This window comes from Homalodisca vitripennis, chromosome 2 (assembly GCF_021130785.1).
Source record: "Homalodisca vitripennis isolate AUS2020 chromosome 2, UT_GWSS_2.1, whole genome shotgun sequence".
NCBI lineage: Eukaryota > Metazoa > Arthropoda > Insecta > Hemiptera > Cicadellidae > Homalodisca > Homalodisca vitripennis.
The window spans coordinates 190,282,901-190,302,964 of NC_060208.1; the positions used below are offsets into that span (position 1 = coordinate 190,282,901).

Below are 20,064 nucleotides of genomic sequence, written 5' to 3' on the forward strand. Positions count from 1 at the left end.
CAATGTTTGACCTTGATTCTATATCTGACTACATTCCGATTGTTGACGCAGCTGATATTTCTCTCATTAGTGCATTCTGTGTCTAACCATGGAGAACTTGTGCACAACGAGTGTTAATAGTGAAAACGTTTTATCAGAGTGGAGAGAGTTATGCGGCTACTGTTAGGCGACTTCGCGGTACTCTAGGACGTAATGAAGCACCGAATGAATCAACAGTTCGCAGACTCATGAAAAAGTTTCAAGAAACGGGTTCAACAGTCGACCTCAAAAGTTCTGGACGTCGTCGATGTACCCGAACAGAACAGAATATTGAAATGGTTCGTGACAGTTTGGCTGTTATCCCAGCGAAATCAATACGTCGCCGTTCTCAACAATTGGGTTCAAGATGTTCTTCTGTACGATCTCAAATATCACCCCTATAAAATTCAGCAGATGCAACAATTGAAAGTGGCAGATCACCAGAAGAGACGACAGTTTGTTGATTGGGTATTGAGAAATTCGCAGGAGGAAGAAAACTTTGCAATGAATATCATCTTAAGTGATGAAGCGCACTTCCAATTGAATGGTTTTGTTAATAAACAGAACTGCCGTATCTGGGGTTCAGAAAACCCTCTCATGATTAACGAAAGGGAAATGTATCCACAACGAGTGACAGTTTGGTGCGGCTTTTGGTCGGGCGGCGTCATCGGCCCTTATTTTTTTGAAGATCAGGAAGGGCAAGCTGTGACAGTGAATGGAGACCGATACCGTACGATGATTAGGGAGTTTTTGTGGCCTCATTTGGATAACATAGACATTGACCAGTTGTGGTTTCAGCAGGATGGTGCCACCTGCCATGCTGCCCGTGAAACAATTGTGTTGCTCCATGACCGCTTTCAGGATCGCGTCATTTCTTGTAATCCATCAATGGCCACCAAGGTCGTGTGACTTAACACTTTGTGACTTTCATCTTTGGGGTTATCTAAAGTCATTAGTTTATGCCAATAAACCCCGAACCATCAATGAGTTGAACGAGGAAATTTGACGGGTTGTAGGCCAAATTGAAGTGGAAACTTGTCATGCAGTCATGGCTAATTTCATGGACAGAGTTGTTGCGTGCTAGCGTAGCAGAGGAGGACACATACATGACATTATTTTTCATACATGAAATCGGAAGGTTAGATAAACATATTTATGTATTTGATTTCAGATTTTCATTAAAATAAATCTCTTTATTTGATATATCAAAACCGGCGCTCTTTTTGAATCACCCATTATATATATATATATATATATATAGGGTGCGATTGAAAAGTATTAAGACTTTTTCTTTTTAGGCAGTTTTATTGAACTTTTTTGATCATACTCCTCAAAATAAGACCCTTTTGCACTAATACACCGCTGGTAGCGGTTCTTCCACTGCGGGAAACATTTTTTTAAACTCATCCTCCGGGATCGCCTTGAGCTCGTCCATCACAGCTTTTTGGATCGCACCGATGGAGTCGAAATGCCTTCCCTTCAACTTTCTTTTAACAAGTGGGAATAAGAAGAGTCCGGGGGGGACACGTCTGGGCTGTAGGGAGGGTGGGGAAGCACCGGAACCCCCAACTTGGCCAATAGAGAGATGCAGAGAAAGGCTGTGTGCGCTGACGCATTGTCGTGATGGAGAGTCCAATTGTTGGCCATGTCGGGCCGACACCGGGCAACATGGTTTTTCAGTCTAAGGAGCACTTCCTAATACAAGGCCGCATTCACAGTGTTTCCTTGAGGTACGAACTGATTATGGACGATGCCTCTAGAGACGAAAAACACAATTAGCATACTTTTAAACTTGGATTTCGACATGTGCTCCTTCTTGGGTCATGGTTACGAGTTTGTGTGCCACTCCGCACTCTTGTTTCTTGCTCTCTGGATCGTACTCAAAACACCACGTTTCATGACCAGGGATATTACTGTCCAAGGTGTCATTCTGTTCCGTTCTGTCACTTTCCAACACTTCACGAGAAAGTTGCACACGCAATTGCTTTTGCTCATCAGTCAAAACCTTCGACATCATTTTCACGCACACTTTCCACATCGCCAGTTTTTCAGTTACGATTTCCCGCACGATTTTCCGTCATAAGTTAAATTTAACTCCTCACTAATCTCACGAAGACTAGCATGATAATTAATGTTCAAAAATTCACGAACCCAGCTCACGTTTTCCTCTGTTTGCGTTGTCAAAGGCCTCCCGGGTTATTATTCGTGTGCCTCCCGGGTATTATTCGTCTTCGGCGTCCTCTCGGCCTTCCTTGAACGTCCTATGCCATACATTTACCTGGGCCCTGGACAACACTTGGTCTCCGTAAGCCTCTTTGAGTAACTCATGAGTTTCGGTAAAAGTTTTATTGAGCAATACGCAAAATTTTATTGCGTAGCGCTGTTCCAACGATCACTACATTTTCACCACTGGTAAATTGGAACCAACAGCCAAAACAGCTTTCACGCACAAAGCGATGTTGACTCAACCGCTGTTGCCAGCAAATTGGGAGCGGTCTCCCGTTGAAGGGGAAGGTCCAAGGTACATATATATATATATATATATATATATATATATATATATATATTCATACCATTCATTTGGTATATAATAAATTTTGAATTCTTAACATGTGTTCAAAAATAATAATATAAACTTAAAATGAAACATATATTTTATATCCTTTAAATTTTTTCAGACTTCACATAACGGAAATTATCATAAGAGTTCATAATTATTTTTTAAGTATTATTATTTTGTTTTTAAAAAAAAGACAAAGCCTTCATATTTTAATAAATATTTATATTTTCACGAATTATAAAGAAATGTTTGCTGTAACCATACAGCTTAGCACAGTTTAAGGACAAATTACCAACATTTAGAGGGTTAATCATTATTCTCATTATTATGCTAACAACACTCTCCAGATAATAAGGAATATAAAGAAAGAAATATACTTATATTTAGAAAATTGAAGGAAATTCTCTAGTTTGTATCCCCGGTAAAACCGTATTTCTTGTAGATCATTTACTTATATAAACTTCAGGTTAAATGTTTTGTGTTGTTAACACATTCACTGCGGGATACTGGAATTCCAGCCCTGCAACATTAGCATGCACTGCAGCCAGCTGGAATCCAGTCTCTAACTCCACTTCGACCCATTCCCTCAATGTGAGCCCAATAGCAGACTAGGAACATTGTGCTGCTTACAGCATTTAGTGCTGATCCCATTGTTTTTTTTTTGGTGCAAACCATTCTCGGTTCGCTGGGGCTGAAAAACCAGTAGTGTTGAGTATGGACTGGACATGGAGTTGCATGAGTACAGGTGGGCTGGAATTTCAGTCCCATAAATCAAGTCAGTTCCAGTTAGGGTCCCTGGATTTCTTTAGTGAACTTTATGATGTTTTGATTTTCAGACATCACTTTTAGGTGAGTAAAACAAACCATTAGTATTTTTCTACAAGAAATATTGTAACATTAAAATATCTGCTTACCCACTCTGTTTGAGAACTTAAAACAATAGTTTCTAAATTCTGAACTGCAGGTAGCATGTGATTGGTGAATAGAATACTAAACAAAGACAGAAGAGAAGTACATGTCAGATGTCAAGATTAGAGCTGCCTTCTCACCCCCACCCATAAATCTCTCTACCAAACTGAACTCGCTCGCCATTGTCTAAATTGATGAATAAAAGTGCCCACAAAATATTTGTATTTATTATGAGTTATTGGTGGTTCACATCATTATGAAACATTAGTTTCATAATGGGTCTTGCCCTATGAGTTATTGGTGCTTCACATCATTATGGAACATCAGTTTCATAATGGGTCTTGCCCTAAGAAAAAAACAATCAGTAGGTGAAGAAACTTCTAAACGTAATTCCACAAGTAGTGAGTTAATATCAAATCCAAGTTGTAGTAAAACCTCTAGTGTAGTGCCCGTTAATCTAGTGCTTCAAACTCCAAATTATTTTATGCAATTTTTTATTATTCGTACTTTTATGGTTTCTTATTTTTATTGTTTGTATAAGTGTCTTAATTTTTGTATTATTTACTTATAAGTTTTGTTTTTATTTCTTCAAATTTTTCTGAGTTGACTAAAATTTCCAGTGAACAATGCTTATCTGTATTCTGCACCCGTGCCTGTACAAATATTTTTGTTTTGTTTAGTTTTATTAAATAATATTAACAAATATAACAAAAAATAGTTTCAAATAGTACATTTGTATAATTTATTCATATTTTAGTTATTATTGCACCATTTTAGTGTAAGCAATCACTCATTGTTCTAAAGCTACATGAGATGGCACTGAACTGTTGTGTGTAAAATCAATTCTCCTGCCATCCATACAATATTATAAAAAGCTATGTAGCACATATTCCTTTATTATTTTATTGAAATCAATTTTTTTTATAATCATAAATTAACTCAATTCGTTGATTATTTACTGTTTATTAAATATAAACAAATCTATATGTCTTTTCCAGTTAAAGCTTATATGAAAGTTCGTACCATTATTTAGTTGTATTTGAAATAATATTATTTTCGCAACCCTGTTACTCGTTACTGGTTAATATAAGTTACATCCAATGTTCTTGGAATTTAAATTCTGAGCGAATTAATAACATAATTGGCAGGCGTATTAATTTTTTTCTCTCAAGAACTTTGTAGCTGCCCATCCTGCTGCTGAGTAACATCTCACGGGCCTTGTCCGTAAGTAAAATTTATATTTTCGTATTATTAATTAGCCTTTTCATCTATGTAAAGTAAAGTTTAAATAGTAAAGTAACTTACCTTGGTTGATGTTTTATTTGGTGGATTAATATTGATAATAGTGTGGTGATGTCCTTCTGACGAGAACACATTGTCATGAATCTTAAGTTGTCTTGATAAATGGCTAATACCTTCATGATTTTGTTTCAGACGAGTTCAACTGAGTCTCTGATTTCAACTTTGAGTCTCTTTTACAACTTCAAGTGCTTTTAGACTTGTAGTTTACTAATCTTAACTTTTTCCAATTACAACTGCAATGCCAAGATGCTGATGCCCATGTTTGTAAGTCGACATCAACGTAAAGGAAAGTCAATTTTAAAATTTTATAATTATTAAGTTCGTATGGAAAATTCCCATAGAACATTGGAACATTAGGCCAACCCCCATAATATCATTTAGTTCATTATCACTCTATTTGGCAGCAACGTGGCAATACATTATTTTATTTTTAACATCTGGAAGTGGTGCTTTTATGTTTATTTACCACAATTAAACATATAAGTAAACTTTGCAAATCGAGTATTCATTACTACGACCTCAGTAGTATACAACCCTATGCGTTTCGTCCATTCAGTACAAGTTAAATAAAAAACTCAGTATATAGGAAATAAAACTGAAAATTTAATTTCACAATCAGCTGCTCTTTTAAATTGATAATACATAATATTAGATCAACCCACAATAAAAAAAATTATTATTTGTATTATATGAAAGCAAAAAAATTAGAAATGAGGTAACCCGTATTCTAACACAGTCAACCATCTTTAATCACTACTGTATTTTTAAAAAACAAAACATACTGTTTATTAATGATTAAAAATGTATTTTTGAAAATATGATTAAAGTTGATTTCTTCATAACTGATAATAATGATCATTTATACTACCCAGCAGCGGTAGCAGCCACTGGTGACATCAGCCAGTTCAAGAGTGTCATATTGTCATGCACATTCCTGTTTCATCAGTGACATGATAATGCACTAAGTACAGCAGCTACTGGTGACATGAGTCAGTTCACGAGTGTCATACTGCCATGCACATTCTTAATTCATCAGTGACAAGATAATGGACTATGTAACAGCAGCCATAGATGGCATGAGTCATTTCACGAGTATCATATTGTCATGCAGATTCTTGATTCATCAGTGACATGGTAATGGACTATGTAACAGCAGCCATAGATGGCATGAGTCATTTCACGAGTATCATATTGTCATGCAGATTCTTGATTCATCAGTGACATGGTAATGGACTATGTAACAGCAGCCATAGATGGCATGAGTCATTTCACGAGTATCATATTGTCATGCAGATTCTTGATTCATCAGTGACATGATAATGGACTATGTAACAGCAGCCATAGATGGCATGAGTCAGTTCACGAGTATCATATTGTCATGCAGATTCTTGATTCATCAGTGACATGATAATGCACTATGTACAGCAGCCATAGATGACATGAGTCAGTTCACGAGTATCATATTGTCATGCCGATTCTTGATTCATCAGTGACATGATAATGCACTATGTACAGCAGCCATAGATGACATGAGTCAGTTCACGAGTGTCATACTGCCATGCAGATTCTTGATTCATCAGTGACATGATAATGCACTATATAACAGCAGCCATAGATGACATGAGTCAGTTCACGAGTATCATACTGCCATGCAGATTCTCGATTCATCAGTGACATGATAATGGACTATGTAACAGCAGCCATAGATGGCATGAGTCATTTCACGAGTATCATACTGCCATGCAGATTCTCGATTCATCAGTGACATGATAATGGACTATGTAACAGCAGCCATAGATGGCATGAGTCATTTCACGAGTATCATATTGTCATGCAGATTCTTGATTCATCAGTGACACGATAATGCACTATGTAACAGCAGCCATAGATGGCATGAGTCATTTCATGAGTATCATATTGTCATGCAGATTCTTGATTCATCAGTGACATAATAATGGACTATGTAACAGCAGCCATAGATGGCATGAGTCATTTCACGAGTATCATATTGTCATGCAGATTCTTGATTCATCAGTGACATGGTAATGGACTATGTAACAGCAGCCATAGATGGCATTAGTCATTTCACGGGTATCATATTGTCATGCAGATTCTTGATTCATCAGTGACATGATAATGGACTATGTAACAGCAGCCATAGATGGCATGAGTCAGTTCACGAGTATCATATTGTCATGCAGATTCTTGATTCATCAGTGACATGATAATGCACTATGTACAGCAGCCATAGATGACATGAGTCAGTTCACGAGTATCATATTGTCATGCCGATTCTTGATTCATCAGTGACATGATAATGCACTATGTACAGCAGCCATAGATGACATGAGTCAGTTCACGAGTGTCATACTGCCATGCAGATTCTTGATTCATCAGTGACATGATAATGCACTATATAACAGCAGCCATAGATGACATGAGTCAGTTCACGAGTATCATACTGCCATGCAGATTCTCGATTCATCAGTGACATGATAATGGACTATGTAACAGCAGCCATAGATGGCATGAGTCATTTCACGAGTATCATACTGCCATGCAGATTCTCGATTCATCAGTGACATGATAATGGACTATGTAACAGCAGCCATAGATGGCATGAGTCATTTCACGAGTATCATATTGTCATGCAGATTCTTGATTCATCAGTGACACGATAATGCACTATGTAACAGCAACCATAGATGGCATGAGTCATTTCATGAGTATCATATTGTCATGCAGATTCTTGATTCATCAGTGACATAATAATGGACTATGTAACAGCAGCCATAGATGGCATGAGTCATTTCACGAGTATCATATTGTCATGCAGATTCTTGATTCATCAGTGACATGATAATGGACTATGTAACAGCAGCCATAGATGGCATTAGTCATTTCACGAGTATCATATTGTCATGCAGATTCTTGATTCATCAGTGACATGATAATGGACTATGTAACAGCAGCCATAGATGGCATTAGTCATTTCACGAGTATCATATTGTCATGCAGATTCTTGATTCATCAGTGACATGATAATGGACTATGTAACAGCAGCCATAGATGGCATGAGTCATTTCACGGGTATCATATTGTCATGCAGATTCTTGATTCATCAGTGACATGATAATGGACTATGTAACAGCAGCCATAGATGGCATTAGTCATTTCACGAGTATCATATTGTCATGCAGATTCTTGATTCATCAGTGACATGATAATGGACTATGTAACAGCAGCCATAGATGGCATTAGTCATTTCACGAGTATCATATTGTCATGCAGATTCTTGATTCATCAGTGACATGATAATGCACTATGCACAGCAGCCACTGGTATATCCAGTCCTTAAATATTGTCCATAAGATCCGAGGCATCATATGCGGATATAACTGTATGGCGCGCACACACTTATACAGTGCGTCTACATGTAAAATCGGTAGAGCTTTCCTAAATACATTTTTGTTAGATAATTCTTCTTTTAAGAAATAGAAAATAAATTTAATTTTGGGAAAAAACCACCATAACATATATGTGTGTGTTTGTGTAATATATATACTATGACAATGACAATGCTTGTTTTTAATTTTAGCAAGTTATATTAGTACAAATTTAATTTTGAAAAAGAGTCCAGATAAGGACATCCAACATTTTTTTTTCTATTTCAATATCTAATACCACTTGAGATTAGCTGAAAAAAAATTCATGAATCAATTTAAAAAAAAAAAGGGAAACCTGTTGGACATTGGACTTACCGTTTTATGTTACCTCATGCTGAGGACAGCATGGTCTAAGGGTGAGGGGTGTGTGACGGCCCATTAGGAAAGCTCCTAACCAATTGACACTGCGAGGCCAATATTATTATTGTCCAGTGAAGTACTACAGTATTTATATTGTAGTATTACCAACCAACGATTGTTCCTAACAGTAAAATGTAAGTACTATTACTTACAAAATATCTACCGTCACCTTAATTATTAAAAGGAAATAAGGAACAGTGATTTTATTATATATTTATTTATATTTTATTTATTAAGATGTAAGTCCAAGTAATAGTTGCTCGGAATATTCTAGTTGATCTCAACTGAGTTGTTAAGCGGAAGTGGCCTGAATACCCGTGGCAGCTTTAGCTGCAGCTGCCTGAGGAATTTGCTGATTCTGCTGACTCCAGCCTGTGTCTGGCCAAGCTGTATCGTTTCTAGACTTTGTTACGCCCAAGTAAATCGTTTGAGAGGAGCACCGTACGGAGTCTCGTCCACCATTTTAACAAAATTTGTAGCGAAAAGATATGTGCGTGGAATGAGTTGATCGCCGGTACTCGAACGTAATGTGTTGCTCCATGTTTGCCCTTCCCTCTAAAATCTTAAATTTTTAACCTACTGTTTCACTGATGAGTGTTTAATATATGTTAAAATTACAGTTTAGGGAATGTAAATAGTATTTTAATAATTGTGACAGATTAAATTAAATCAGATTTTTGCGGCCAACTAGTCTTCTGATTCTTATTTCCAAAGTCCCGTCTCGTCCGTTACAATTGTACTTCAGCGATTTAAAGGTAATATCTTTGAGACCGGCAGGTGACTATAGATCAGCCATGGTAATCAATAATTGGTTCACAAGATTTAATCACTGTTTTATTGGGCTATTTAATTATTTTATAATGGTGAAAAACCATTATAAACATACATATAAACATGTGTATATGCTTTGGGAACAGCAAACACATTTTCATTGATACCTCAAAGGGTTAATAAATGTTTTGGAAAATCAATACCCTTAATAATATTATTCAGTAGGATATAAAACTACATGTGAATATACTAAAATAAACTTAATGTTATTTCAAAGTTTAAACCATATTAAAAGTTTTGAAAGCTCAAGCAAAACAAAAGTTTTTGAAATCAATATTTAAGGTTAAACCCCTTAAATGATAGCTGAATTTAAATAATATGGAGAAAACAAGAATAATAATTACTTAACGGTTTAAAAATAACTTAAACTAATAAAGGAATCAAAAATTAAAACTAACTTATAACTAAAAATAAAACCATATCAACTTGGCCAAATCAATAAGGAATTAAGGAAAAACATATAACAACAAAAGAAGTTAAACAAAATGAACAGTCCAGTCCTTAACTTACTGTATGGACTTGTATAATTCCCGTATCTTCATCTGTATGGGGGCGGACTTGAGCCGGAGCAGATCCAGAGCTCGGGTCTGCAGTTCATTCTTGCGGCCTGACTTGTTACGACCGGCAAAGCCTAATAGCATCTGTAGTTCTGACACTCTAAATGTCATCACCATGTTCTGCAACACGAACGTACCACAAATCAACCCTTTACTTCCGCTGTTTCTACCCTTGATGTCGAAGGATATAAAACAACCAACATCTCACACAAACAACTGTTCTGTATAAACCAGATTTGAAATAAACAACTTAACACCGATAATTGATCAATCAAAAATTGAAATCAATAACTTCACACCAATTTGGTAAATATCATTCAATCGGCTCCCAACACAGACTCTTTAAACCTTAATAGATTAAGAGTATAAAATACGAGTACAATTAAAAACCTGTATAGATCGGGATCCATGATCTGTATCCAATTGTTTCTGAAGATTTGGAAATTTAATGAGATTAATTGCAGCTAAATCAAGGCCAGTTGGATCTTATTAATGTTGAAAAGGTATAATTGTCTAATGTTATTTACAAAAACAATATTATTAAGATTAATTCATAATAGGCACTGAATAAAAGTTTATGTGATTCAACTATCAAAATTTTGGGTTGAATGTCTAGTAGTTATATACAATAGCTCAATCCTTCTGGTAACACAAAGCCTATTGTGAGAAATTCTCTTAAACTTGCCACGAATTTACTTATAAAGTTATAAGTAAACTATCAATTTATAAATCAGAGAGCGGCTTCCTACAATATGAAAAAGTCCATGCTTCCTTTGCAAATTTTGTCTTGTGTTTTTAACGAAATAAAATCCTATATTATAACGTAAAATATAAAATACAAATTCATTGGAAATAAAACCCAAAGTATGTATGTTACAGATTGGAATATAATCCAAACTGAGAAATCAGTATATAACAGGAAATCAAGAAAATGTGTAGGGAAATGAATGGACAATGAAGGTGTTGGAACAGAATGACAGAAAAGCTATCCAAGCTAAAATTAATCAACGAATATTTTGAAAACTATTAAAATCAGGAAACTCTTTTATTTATTACTAGTAATAACTGCAAAACTATATTAAAATGCACGATTTCATTTAAACCTTTTGAGTGCTGCAGCATCGGCATATCCAACACGATAAACACCTCGTAAATTTTCTATGTTGTATACATGATGGAAGTCCAAAGGTTTTAATACAAGAGACATTTTTATTTCTTCCACAATATAATTTAATATCAAAAGCGCTTTCACTATTAAATTATATTGTGGAAGAAATAAAAATGTGTCTTGTAGTAAAATTTAGTAAATTTCCGGTCCCGATCTGTATTAGACGATATTTAATATAGTACACAGTGAAAATATCTCAATTACCATTTGATATTTGGATCTTTCCATAGCAACGAGCTATTGTTTGTTTTATTGGTTCCAGTATTGCTGCCAAGTGCATAGAAGATTGATGAACTATATTGTTGATAATAGTTTATGGAGTAAGTAGTGTTATTTATTTTGTTCTTTATCTGATGTCTCTTATTTATAACAATAAGTGAAGAAAACTTAGCAGACAATGAAAACCGTTATCTTACAGGCTTTAGGCGAGAATAATAACTTTACATTTCTCAGTAGTAGGCTGGGTAATGTTGGTGAGCAAGCAGAAGTTTTTTTATAAATTAAATTTCATGTTTGTTTTTATTCGGAAAAATATAATATTATAAATGAGTTATGTTTATAATTTCATGGCCTTTCACACAGTATAGCTAAAAAAAAAAAAAAAAAAAAAAAAAACAATTTTGAACAAAACTCAAAAGTGTATAGAGTTTTAATAACATTTCGTACTAATACATATTAAAAATATATTCTGTTTTATTTTTACCAAACAAATATGTATTATATTTTTATTTCACTGCAATAGAAAAAGAAAAAATACATACACAATTTTAGTAAGAATGAAATACATAAAAAATAAGATAACAATATTTGCCTTTGTTAATTTAAATGTGTTATTATATCTGCACCTGTTCTTTGCTGTATTACTGATGAGAGTATGATGTTGGCTACTGGGTTTTATTTTATTGCATACCTATTATTTTTATACAAATTTAAATGTGTTATTATATCTGCACCTGTTCTTTGCTGTATTACTGATGAGAGTATGATGTTGGCTACTGGGTTTTATTTTATTGCATACCTATTACTTTTATACAAATTTAAATATGGATTGTATACTTTAGGATTTTTCTAACAACACTCCCCTTTTAGAATTTACTAAATGATTTCAACACATTATCCAATATTAATGCAACTTAACTTTCCCAATACAAGCTTTGTAAATTTTAAACCTACATTCATTCTGACAAAGCATTGTTATAAGAATAGGAAAATTAAACATGCTTGTTGTAGTATGGTACAGTGCACTCAACAATAATTCACACTTGTTTGTACAGTTCACTATCGACTTTATAAGAGACAAAATAAATAAAAACTGCAAATGTGAAAACTGACGGAAACAAATTGATAATATATGGACACATGATGCAGCAGCTTATGCCAATACTGACTGTCCAAGATAACCAAGCAATTACTTGGTACAAATTGTTACAATTTGGTAAGAATTGAGTACAATAATTCCTAACTATTACAGGCCTTAGCAGGAGGTAAAATGAATAATACATCAAATTTTCAGAGTATACAAATTACGGAAATAATAGTTGGATTTGATTGTGGTTGATTATAATCAGTTACTGCAATAATGAATAATAGGGTTAAGGTTAAACATAAACAATAAATTATCATATGGTCCAGTTCAAATAGATGATCATAAAATTGATTGGCTTGCTATATTTGTTACTTATGGAAGTACCAAAAGTTTGATGTTTGTTTTTGAAAATTGGAAGTATTGTGAAGGAAACGTGATTTATCTAGATATTTGCCTTTATTCAGTGATACGACACAATCAATAACACTTATTGACACACACAAACTTAATGACACATGTTACTGATTGTATTGTATCACTAAATAATGGCAAACGTCCAAAAAAATCCTGTTTTCCTTCACTGTCAAAGACTTGAACAATAAATAACATAATAACAGACACAGATACGCAGAAACTATTGAAGTCAAAAGGTACACCAAAATCTAACACCAGAGCACAACTATAGGTTTTTGATACAATGTTTAAACGCCTTTTTAATGAAACATTGAGTTCAAAATGCACATACAAGAGGACACAAGACACTTGGAAAATACCTAATGTCTGACTGACCACATAGACAAAGTATTTTGAAATTATAATTTACTGAATGTAGTAAAATGTAGCCTACTTCACACTACACTGAAGACTTTTTTCCACACAACTAAACAATAATGGACACTTGAAACTTTCGGCTGCAGCACAATATCATTGAAAATATCTCCAAAGAACTAACATAGCTCTTTCCAACAAAACCAAAGAACATTATTTGCTTATTCAGCATAACTTAATAGCAGCATAAACTATCAAACTGTTCATTAAAACAACTGCAGAAATAAATTTATATTTGTTCATGAGATATGTTATATATAACACTGAGCAAAAGTGAATGTTTAAAGTAATATAAACGGTACGCTGAGTTGGCCAAGTTAATATGGTCCCATTTCACCCAAAATACATTTAAATGATCTTACCTTCGGCCCCGTCTATTAGGTATTAGTAACCACTGAAACAAGGACAGGGCCAGTTACTCAAACAAAATAAATAGAAAGTAAAACTAAAAATGATAAAATAAAAGAGGAAACACCCACTGTTAGTATAAGTAGTTCGGTTAAATCTATACTATTATATAAAAATCTAGTGGTGTTTGTCTGTGTGTGTGTGTGCCTTGCTCAATCAAGTAAAAACTACTGGACCAATTGTATTGAAATTTTACATGGACATTGTTAAAGAGACCCAGATTAACATATAGATCCAATCTTATTTTGAAAATTCCTCTGGGCTATGCCGTACTGGTCTCTAAAGTTGCAGTACATTAATGAAAAATATTAATTAAAATAACATCTTTAATGTAATCAACGGTTCTATGTAAAAAATGTTTTATGATAGAACAACCATTTGTTTAATTAATTTAACCACTATTTACAATTTGTTTACGTTTATAGTTTTTAAAGCATAGAGTAAGCTTGATAGTAACACTTCTTATTTCAAGCTTTTCTGAAACCACTGTTAAGTACAGAATAATATAATATCCAGATAGGAAAATTAAATTTAAAAAAATATACTTTCTTAGTTATACATTTTAGCAAATATTAAATATGTAGTGCTTGGCTAGTACTGTAATGCAAATATTAAAGACCTTTACTATAAATTTAAAGACTATTATAAAAACCATTTTAGTTGTCTTTTGAAAGACATACATAGGCTTCTCAAACCTGTGTACATATGTATATTTTCTCGGTCAGGGAAACAAGGCAAAATCAACTATGCCACAAAAAATACCAAGACCGGAGTAAATTACAATAGCCATAAATATACATTTTTGACAAATTTTCTTGATCATGGCAAAAAGACAAAATCAGAATTGGTGGCAAAACGTACGAAATTGGGTGCAAAGTTGTTGGTAACTGCTAGTTGTTTAATAAAACAAAAAATTCTTCAACTGATAAAATTAAAATGTACTTGAGTTTTGACCATTATATATGACACTTCTTTTTCTTCATAAATATGTAACATGCAATGAAAGATCCAATGATAAAATACTTTAGATTTAATGGGAATATTAAGTTCTGTTAAAAGACAAGATAACTCATCCATAGAAGTTTATTTGTATAAAAATGAATTACTGATTTATCTAGGAATTCTGAACTAAAATAAATCACACCTGTCTGCCTAGCCTAGAAAAAAAAAACTATTGCCAAAGCATTACCTAATTCCACCTTGAGAAAACCCACTCTCCAATAAAATACATAAAGAAAAAAGCTGAAAGTCAGATAAATCTGCTGTCTCTAAGGGCAATTCTATTCCAAAAAATGAAAAATCCTCCTTACAGTTCTAAACTACACAATCTAGTAATGTTACAATGAATATCAGTTTGAAATTTCCATAGTAAAATCAACAATCAAGATGACCACATTTAATATCCAGTTAAATTGCGAAATAAGAGTTGAGACTTAATACAAAAGTGGACAGTAAAATGCTGAATTAGTTTTTTAGTTTTGCTTAATTGAAGCTTTGGTGAGGATGTCAATGCATTTTAATGATGTTATGATGACTAATAAAGATTCTTGATTCTTAACACAATCCTTCAATCACCACTGGTTAACATAAAATAATTTGTATGTTTCATATGGCTACAAGTCACTAAAGGGTGTCCTGCCACTGATATCTCTACAAAAATCACAGACCTTCCACTCATATTTTTCACCTTTTACTATTTTAAATAGTTTTTTTATTTAAAACATTCTCTGTAAACAATGTTGAATGAGTGTACACTATTAAAAAACTACAAACAAAATAGCATTACGATCATTGATAATAGCATGTATCTGCACAATAGAAATAAGATTGCTGCACTCACATCATTGGTGGTCAACAAATGTTGTTTTTCAAAAAATTTAAGTAAAGTTTAAAAATAAAGATATATGAATGAAATAAAACTTTCCACATAAAGAATTAGATTTTCCATAAAACTACACCAAATATCATGGATTATAACTACGTTTTGCACAAAAAAATTTCTTGCTTTCAAAATTTACAAAAAAATACAAATAAAAAAAAATATTCTGGAAATAAAAAACATTTTATATACTTGTAAATTATTGTGATATAGCCTGTTTTATTTGTTAAAAACACTAGCTAAGTCGATCAAATAGCAATAAAATTGAATTTTTGCTGAGAGTTTTGTTAACCCTTGCATTTTTTGTTACATATTTAATTGGATTTGTATAAGGTGCATGAATATTAAGTGGGTAATACTTTAAATACTAGTCTTGAATTAGATCTAGTTTAACTGCCACGTTCGATTTACCTTGTTTTCAAGTTATCAGCTAGTTTGCTCGTGTGGTGACAGCAGTTATGTTCTTATTTGTGGTTTACTTGAGGCTCTATTACGTTGGGAACAAGTACAGAGATTGTTGTTGTTGCATTGCATCGTTTGGCATTGTTTCCGCTTGGTGTTTTATGAAGTGTTGTCAGATGTTAATTTGTTGATAATTCAGTAAATAAGGGACTTACTTAACTAAACAATTAAAGTATTACCCCTAATTGAATTGATGCTGAGTGACACCCAAGATCTGATACAGTGGTGTCAAAGAATTCAATCTATTTTTGAACTAACTTTGAAAAATTGAGAACAAATTAATTTTTTAATACTTCTATTATCATTTAATAATCAATGTTACATATTGAGTCACATATTCCAGACATCTTAAAATGACCAGTTATAACTGTTTTAAAAATGGGGTGGGAAGTTGAAGTGCATAGTAGCATTTTGCAATTATCTTTCTAAAATATCTGTTTTTACTCCTTTTTAAAAACCCAGACACCACGGTTATCTCAGCAATACAAGCTAGAAAGTTCACATAACATGTTTATATTCCTATTTCATAAAAGTTTTAAGTGTTATTTGTGTTAAAAAAGAGTAGTGTCTTGTATTGACAAAAGTGTGGCGTAATCTACTCTCACATCTAATTTTTCTACTCCTATAAACCATCTCTTGGACTGAAAACTTAGAATTCTAAAAGCAATCTTAAAGCCCACTTTCAATTTAAAAATAGAGAATGAGTTCCAGTTAATCCCTGAAAAATGTTCTGTCTATTTAAGTTAAGAGAAAATTTGAGATTTATTTAACAGAGAAATCAACTTACTGATAACGCACCTAATAACAACCTTATGGAATGACCTGTCCTTGCAAAGAATTCTCATTTACTAGAGTAAATGGTTTGTATAATAGTGTTGGTCATGTTAACTGATGCAAACAAAATGGAGCCAGACAGAAAATCAGGAGATTGTAGAGTGATCAGTCAAACGATGTATCATATCATTAGCTTATCCTCTGTGGACCCTATCAGGGAAAATAATTGCCTTAACTTAGTTGGAATGATTTTCATTGGCTGAAGAGGTTAGAAATGGGAGATCTAGAGAGTCCCTAATAAGCTTGACTGTCATGAATTATTGTAACCTTATTATTGATTAAGGTATTTTACAGTAACTTTTACATCTCAGTAGTCATACTTTTATAAAGGTGACAGCCATACCACTGTACATTTTCTACAAACGGGTTTGTCCAGAAAGTAATAGGACTGATTTTCTTTCACCGCGACTGTACTTCGGAGTGTGCGCGCACCGACTGGATTTGGTAGAGGGCGTTCCTAGCTAACGAACAAACGGCTGGTCAGTTGTCTCCGAGAGTTGGGACAGGCAATTTCACGTGTTTCTGTGAGTGGTGCAAGCCAAAAATACAGCGTTCGTTAGAGCAGAGGTACGTGATAGAATTAAGTGTGAAACTCAGTAAATCTGCGACAGAGAGATTTGATATATGATCAAACAGGCTTACCCACATCTTGCTTTAGCAAGAAGTGGTGTGTTTTGGTGGCACCAGGCCTTTTTGGAGGGCCGGAAAGAGGTCGCTGATGAAGACCGTTCTGGAAGACCACTAACAATGTGACTCGTGTGCGAAAAGTTTTGCACTCATACCATCGACTAAGTATTCTTTAATTGGCCACATATTAAATTTACCGAAATCTGTGGTTCATGACATTGTGATGGAGCATTTGAACATGCCCAAGGTGTGCGCGAAGATGAAAGAAATTACGGCGAGTGGAAGTGTGCCAAGAAAATTTGAACACATGTGAAAGTGACCCCCAATTTTTGAATAACGTAATCACAGGTGACGAGTCGTGGATCTTTGAGTATGAGCCCGAGACAAAGAGGTAATCTTCCGAGTGGCACACGCCAGCGTCTCCTCGCCCAAAAAAAGGGAAGAATGAGCAAATACAAAGTGCAAACTCATTGTCTTTTTTGACATCAAAGGCATCGTCCACCATGGATTTGTTCCTGTTGGACAAACTGTCAACACCAAGTTTTACGTGGAAGTGCTCAAGAGACTCAAACGAAGGGTCAACCGGGTCCGACAAGACATCGCAGCCGACTGGAAGTTGCATCATGACAACGCCCCGGCTCACACCGCCTTTCTCGTGAACAGTTACCTAACCAAGGCCAGCATCCCAACGATTCCGCAAGTGCCCTACAGCACAGATGTGGACCCCCCCGGACATTTTTTCGTTTCCTCGCCTGAAAAGGCCGATGAGAGGCAAGCATTTTGAGGCGACAGAGGGGATCCAAGCAGGATGCACCACGGCTCTCAAGGCTATTCCGGAGAATGTCTTCTGTGACGCCTTCAATGCTTGGAAATCGCGTTGGTAGCGCTGCATCGACGCAGAAGGAGCCTATTTTTATAGTTTTTAAAGAATTGTAAAGATTGGCTAAATACATTTTTTTAAATAGACTCAGTCCTATTACTTTCCGGACAAACCAGAAATAAGAATCTATTTAAACCAAGAATGTTGCAGACAATATCTAAGATTATACAACAGACTCAAATAATGAAATAATTCTGTACTATGCTTACACTTGAAACTTACAAAAAAACCTCAAAATTGGATAACATGTGGACATTTACAACCATTGTGTTACATTTTAGTAGGATATTGTATAAGGTGGGAAATTATTGAAACCCATGACAAACCCACTTCATCACCAACAAACGTGTTTTATCATAACTTACCAATGTTACAAAGTATACATTTAGTAACATAAACAACCTAAATTGATTATTACACAGCTTTTAAAGAACTTCGTACATTTTGGCTTTCTACATTTTTTACAAGGATGGTTTGAAAAAGTTTCATAGTTAAATAGAAAGAAACAACTTAGGCCTACCCGCCTACCTAAGAAATTAGTTTTTACCATTTAATGTAGTATCCCAGAATAATGCATTTAGTTCTGCAACGTACCAATGCCTTGATCTTAGACCCATCTCAAAAATGAAATTTCTCAGTCAGAAAAATATAAACCAATATTGGCTGTAAATTCTTTGTTTGAAGAGAATCTCTGGGCATTGAGAAAATTTTTAACTTGGGAAAGAGATGAAAGCCTGATGGAGAAAAAGACGAATAAGGTGGGTGTCCCAATAATTCATACCTTATTCACGGCTCTTGGAGCAATTGGGAAAAATTTTTAAATAGTAAGTAGTAAATGTTAATAAAACAATACTTGTCCACAATAGTTTATTTTTTGGACCAGGTCTTTCGAAACCAAAGGTTTCATCAGGCAACTCCGCAAAAGGTTTCAAAAGGCTAGGTCCAAAAAAAAAACCAATATTGGAAAAGTATAGTTTATTAACATTTACAACTATTTTAATTCATACCCTAGTTTATGTACTTTTTTGTCATAGTAATAATTGTGTGTAGACACACTGTCTTTATGAAAGATGACTTTTCCCCTTGCCAAACCTGTCTTTTTTCATATATCTTTTGCTGAAATTTGCGAAGGTTATCGTCCTGTAATTGTTTTATCAATGGAAAAATAATCTGTCTGCAGTAAATCTTTTACAACTCAAAAAATTGCCACAATCAAATTTCCACCTGACTGTATTGCTTTTCCTTTCTGTAGTGTCACAACTGCTTTAACTGTTATTTTGTGTCTTGGGCATAAATAGTGGGCCTAAGCAACTTTCATATACAAGGTGTGTTAAAAAAAAATCGCGAATTTTGTGTATTTTCAAAAATTATTTATTTATTCGTGAATATCTATTTTGTCCCAATGTTTTTTCCAATCTTCGAAGCACTTCAAAAAATAATTCTTTTGTATCTTGTTCAGCTCCTCCTTCGATGCCGTCTCTATCTCGTCAATCGTGGCGTAGCGTCGTCCTTTCAAGGGGCCTCTTCAGTTTCGGGAACAAGAAAAAGTCACAGGGGGCCAGATCTGGGGAATATGGTGGCTGCGGTATCATTAGTGTGTTGTTTTTGGCCAAGAAGTCGCGTACAAGCAGCGATGTGTGACCAGGGGCGTTATCGTGGTGCAAAAGCTAATTTTTGTTTTTCCACAAA

At 34.3% G+C, this 20,064-nt stretch overlaps 1 protein-coding gene across 5 annotated transcripts in view; it reads right to left on the reverse strand.

Moving 5' to 3' along the window:
* LOC124355217 (E3 SUMO-protein ligase PIAS2) overlaps window positions 1-20,064 on the reverse strand; it is a 64,826-nt gene that overhangs the window by 25,815 nt on the left and 18,947 nt on the right. For 4 of the 5 annotated variants that reach the window (XM_046806243.1, XM_046806242.1, XM_046806241.1 and 1 more), the window contains exon 3: window positions 9,937-10,103. In XM_046806243.1, the coding sequence (XP_046662199.1) occupies window positions 9,937-10,103 (167 nt within the window). Of the gene's footprint in view, window positions 1-9,936; window positions 10,104-13,647; window positions 13,680-20,064 lie in introns of all 5 variants that reach the window. The other variant, XM_046806244.1, reaches the window with a different exon arrangement.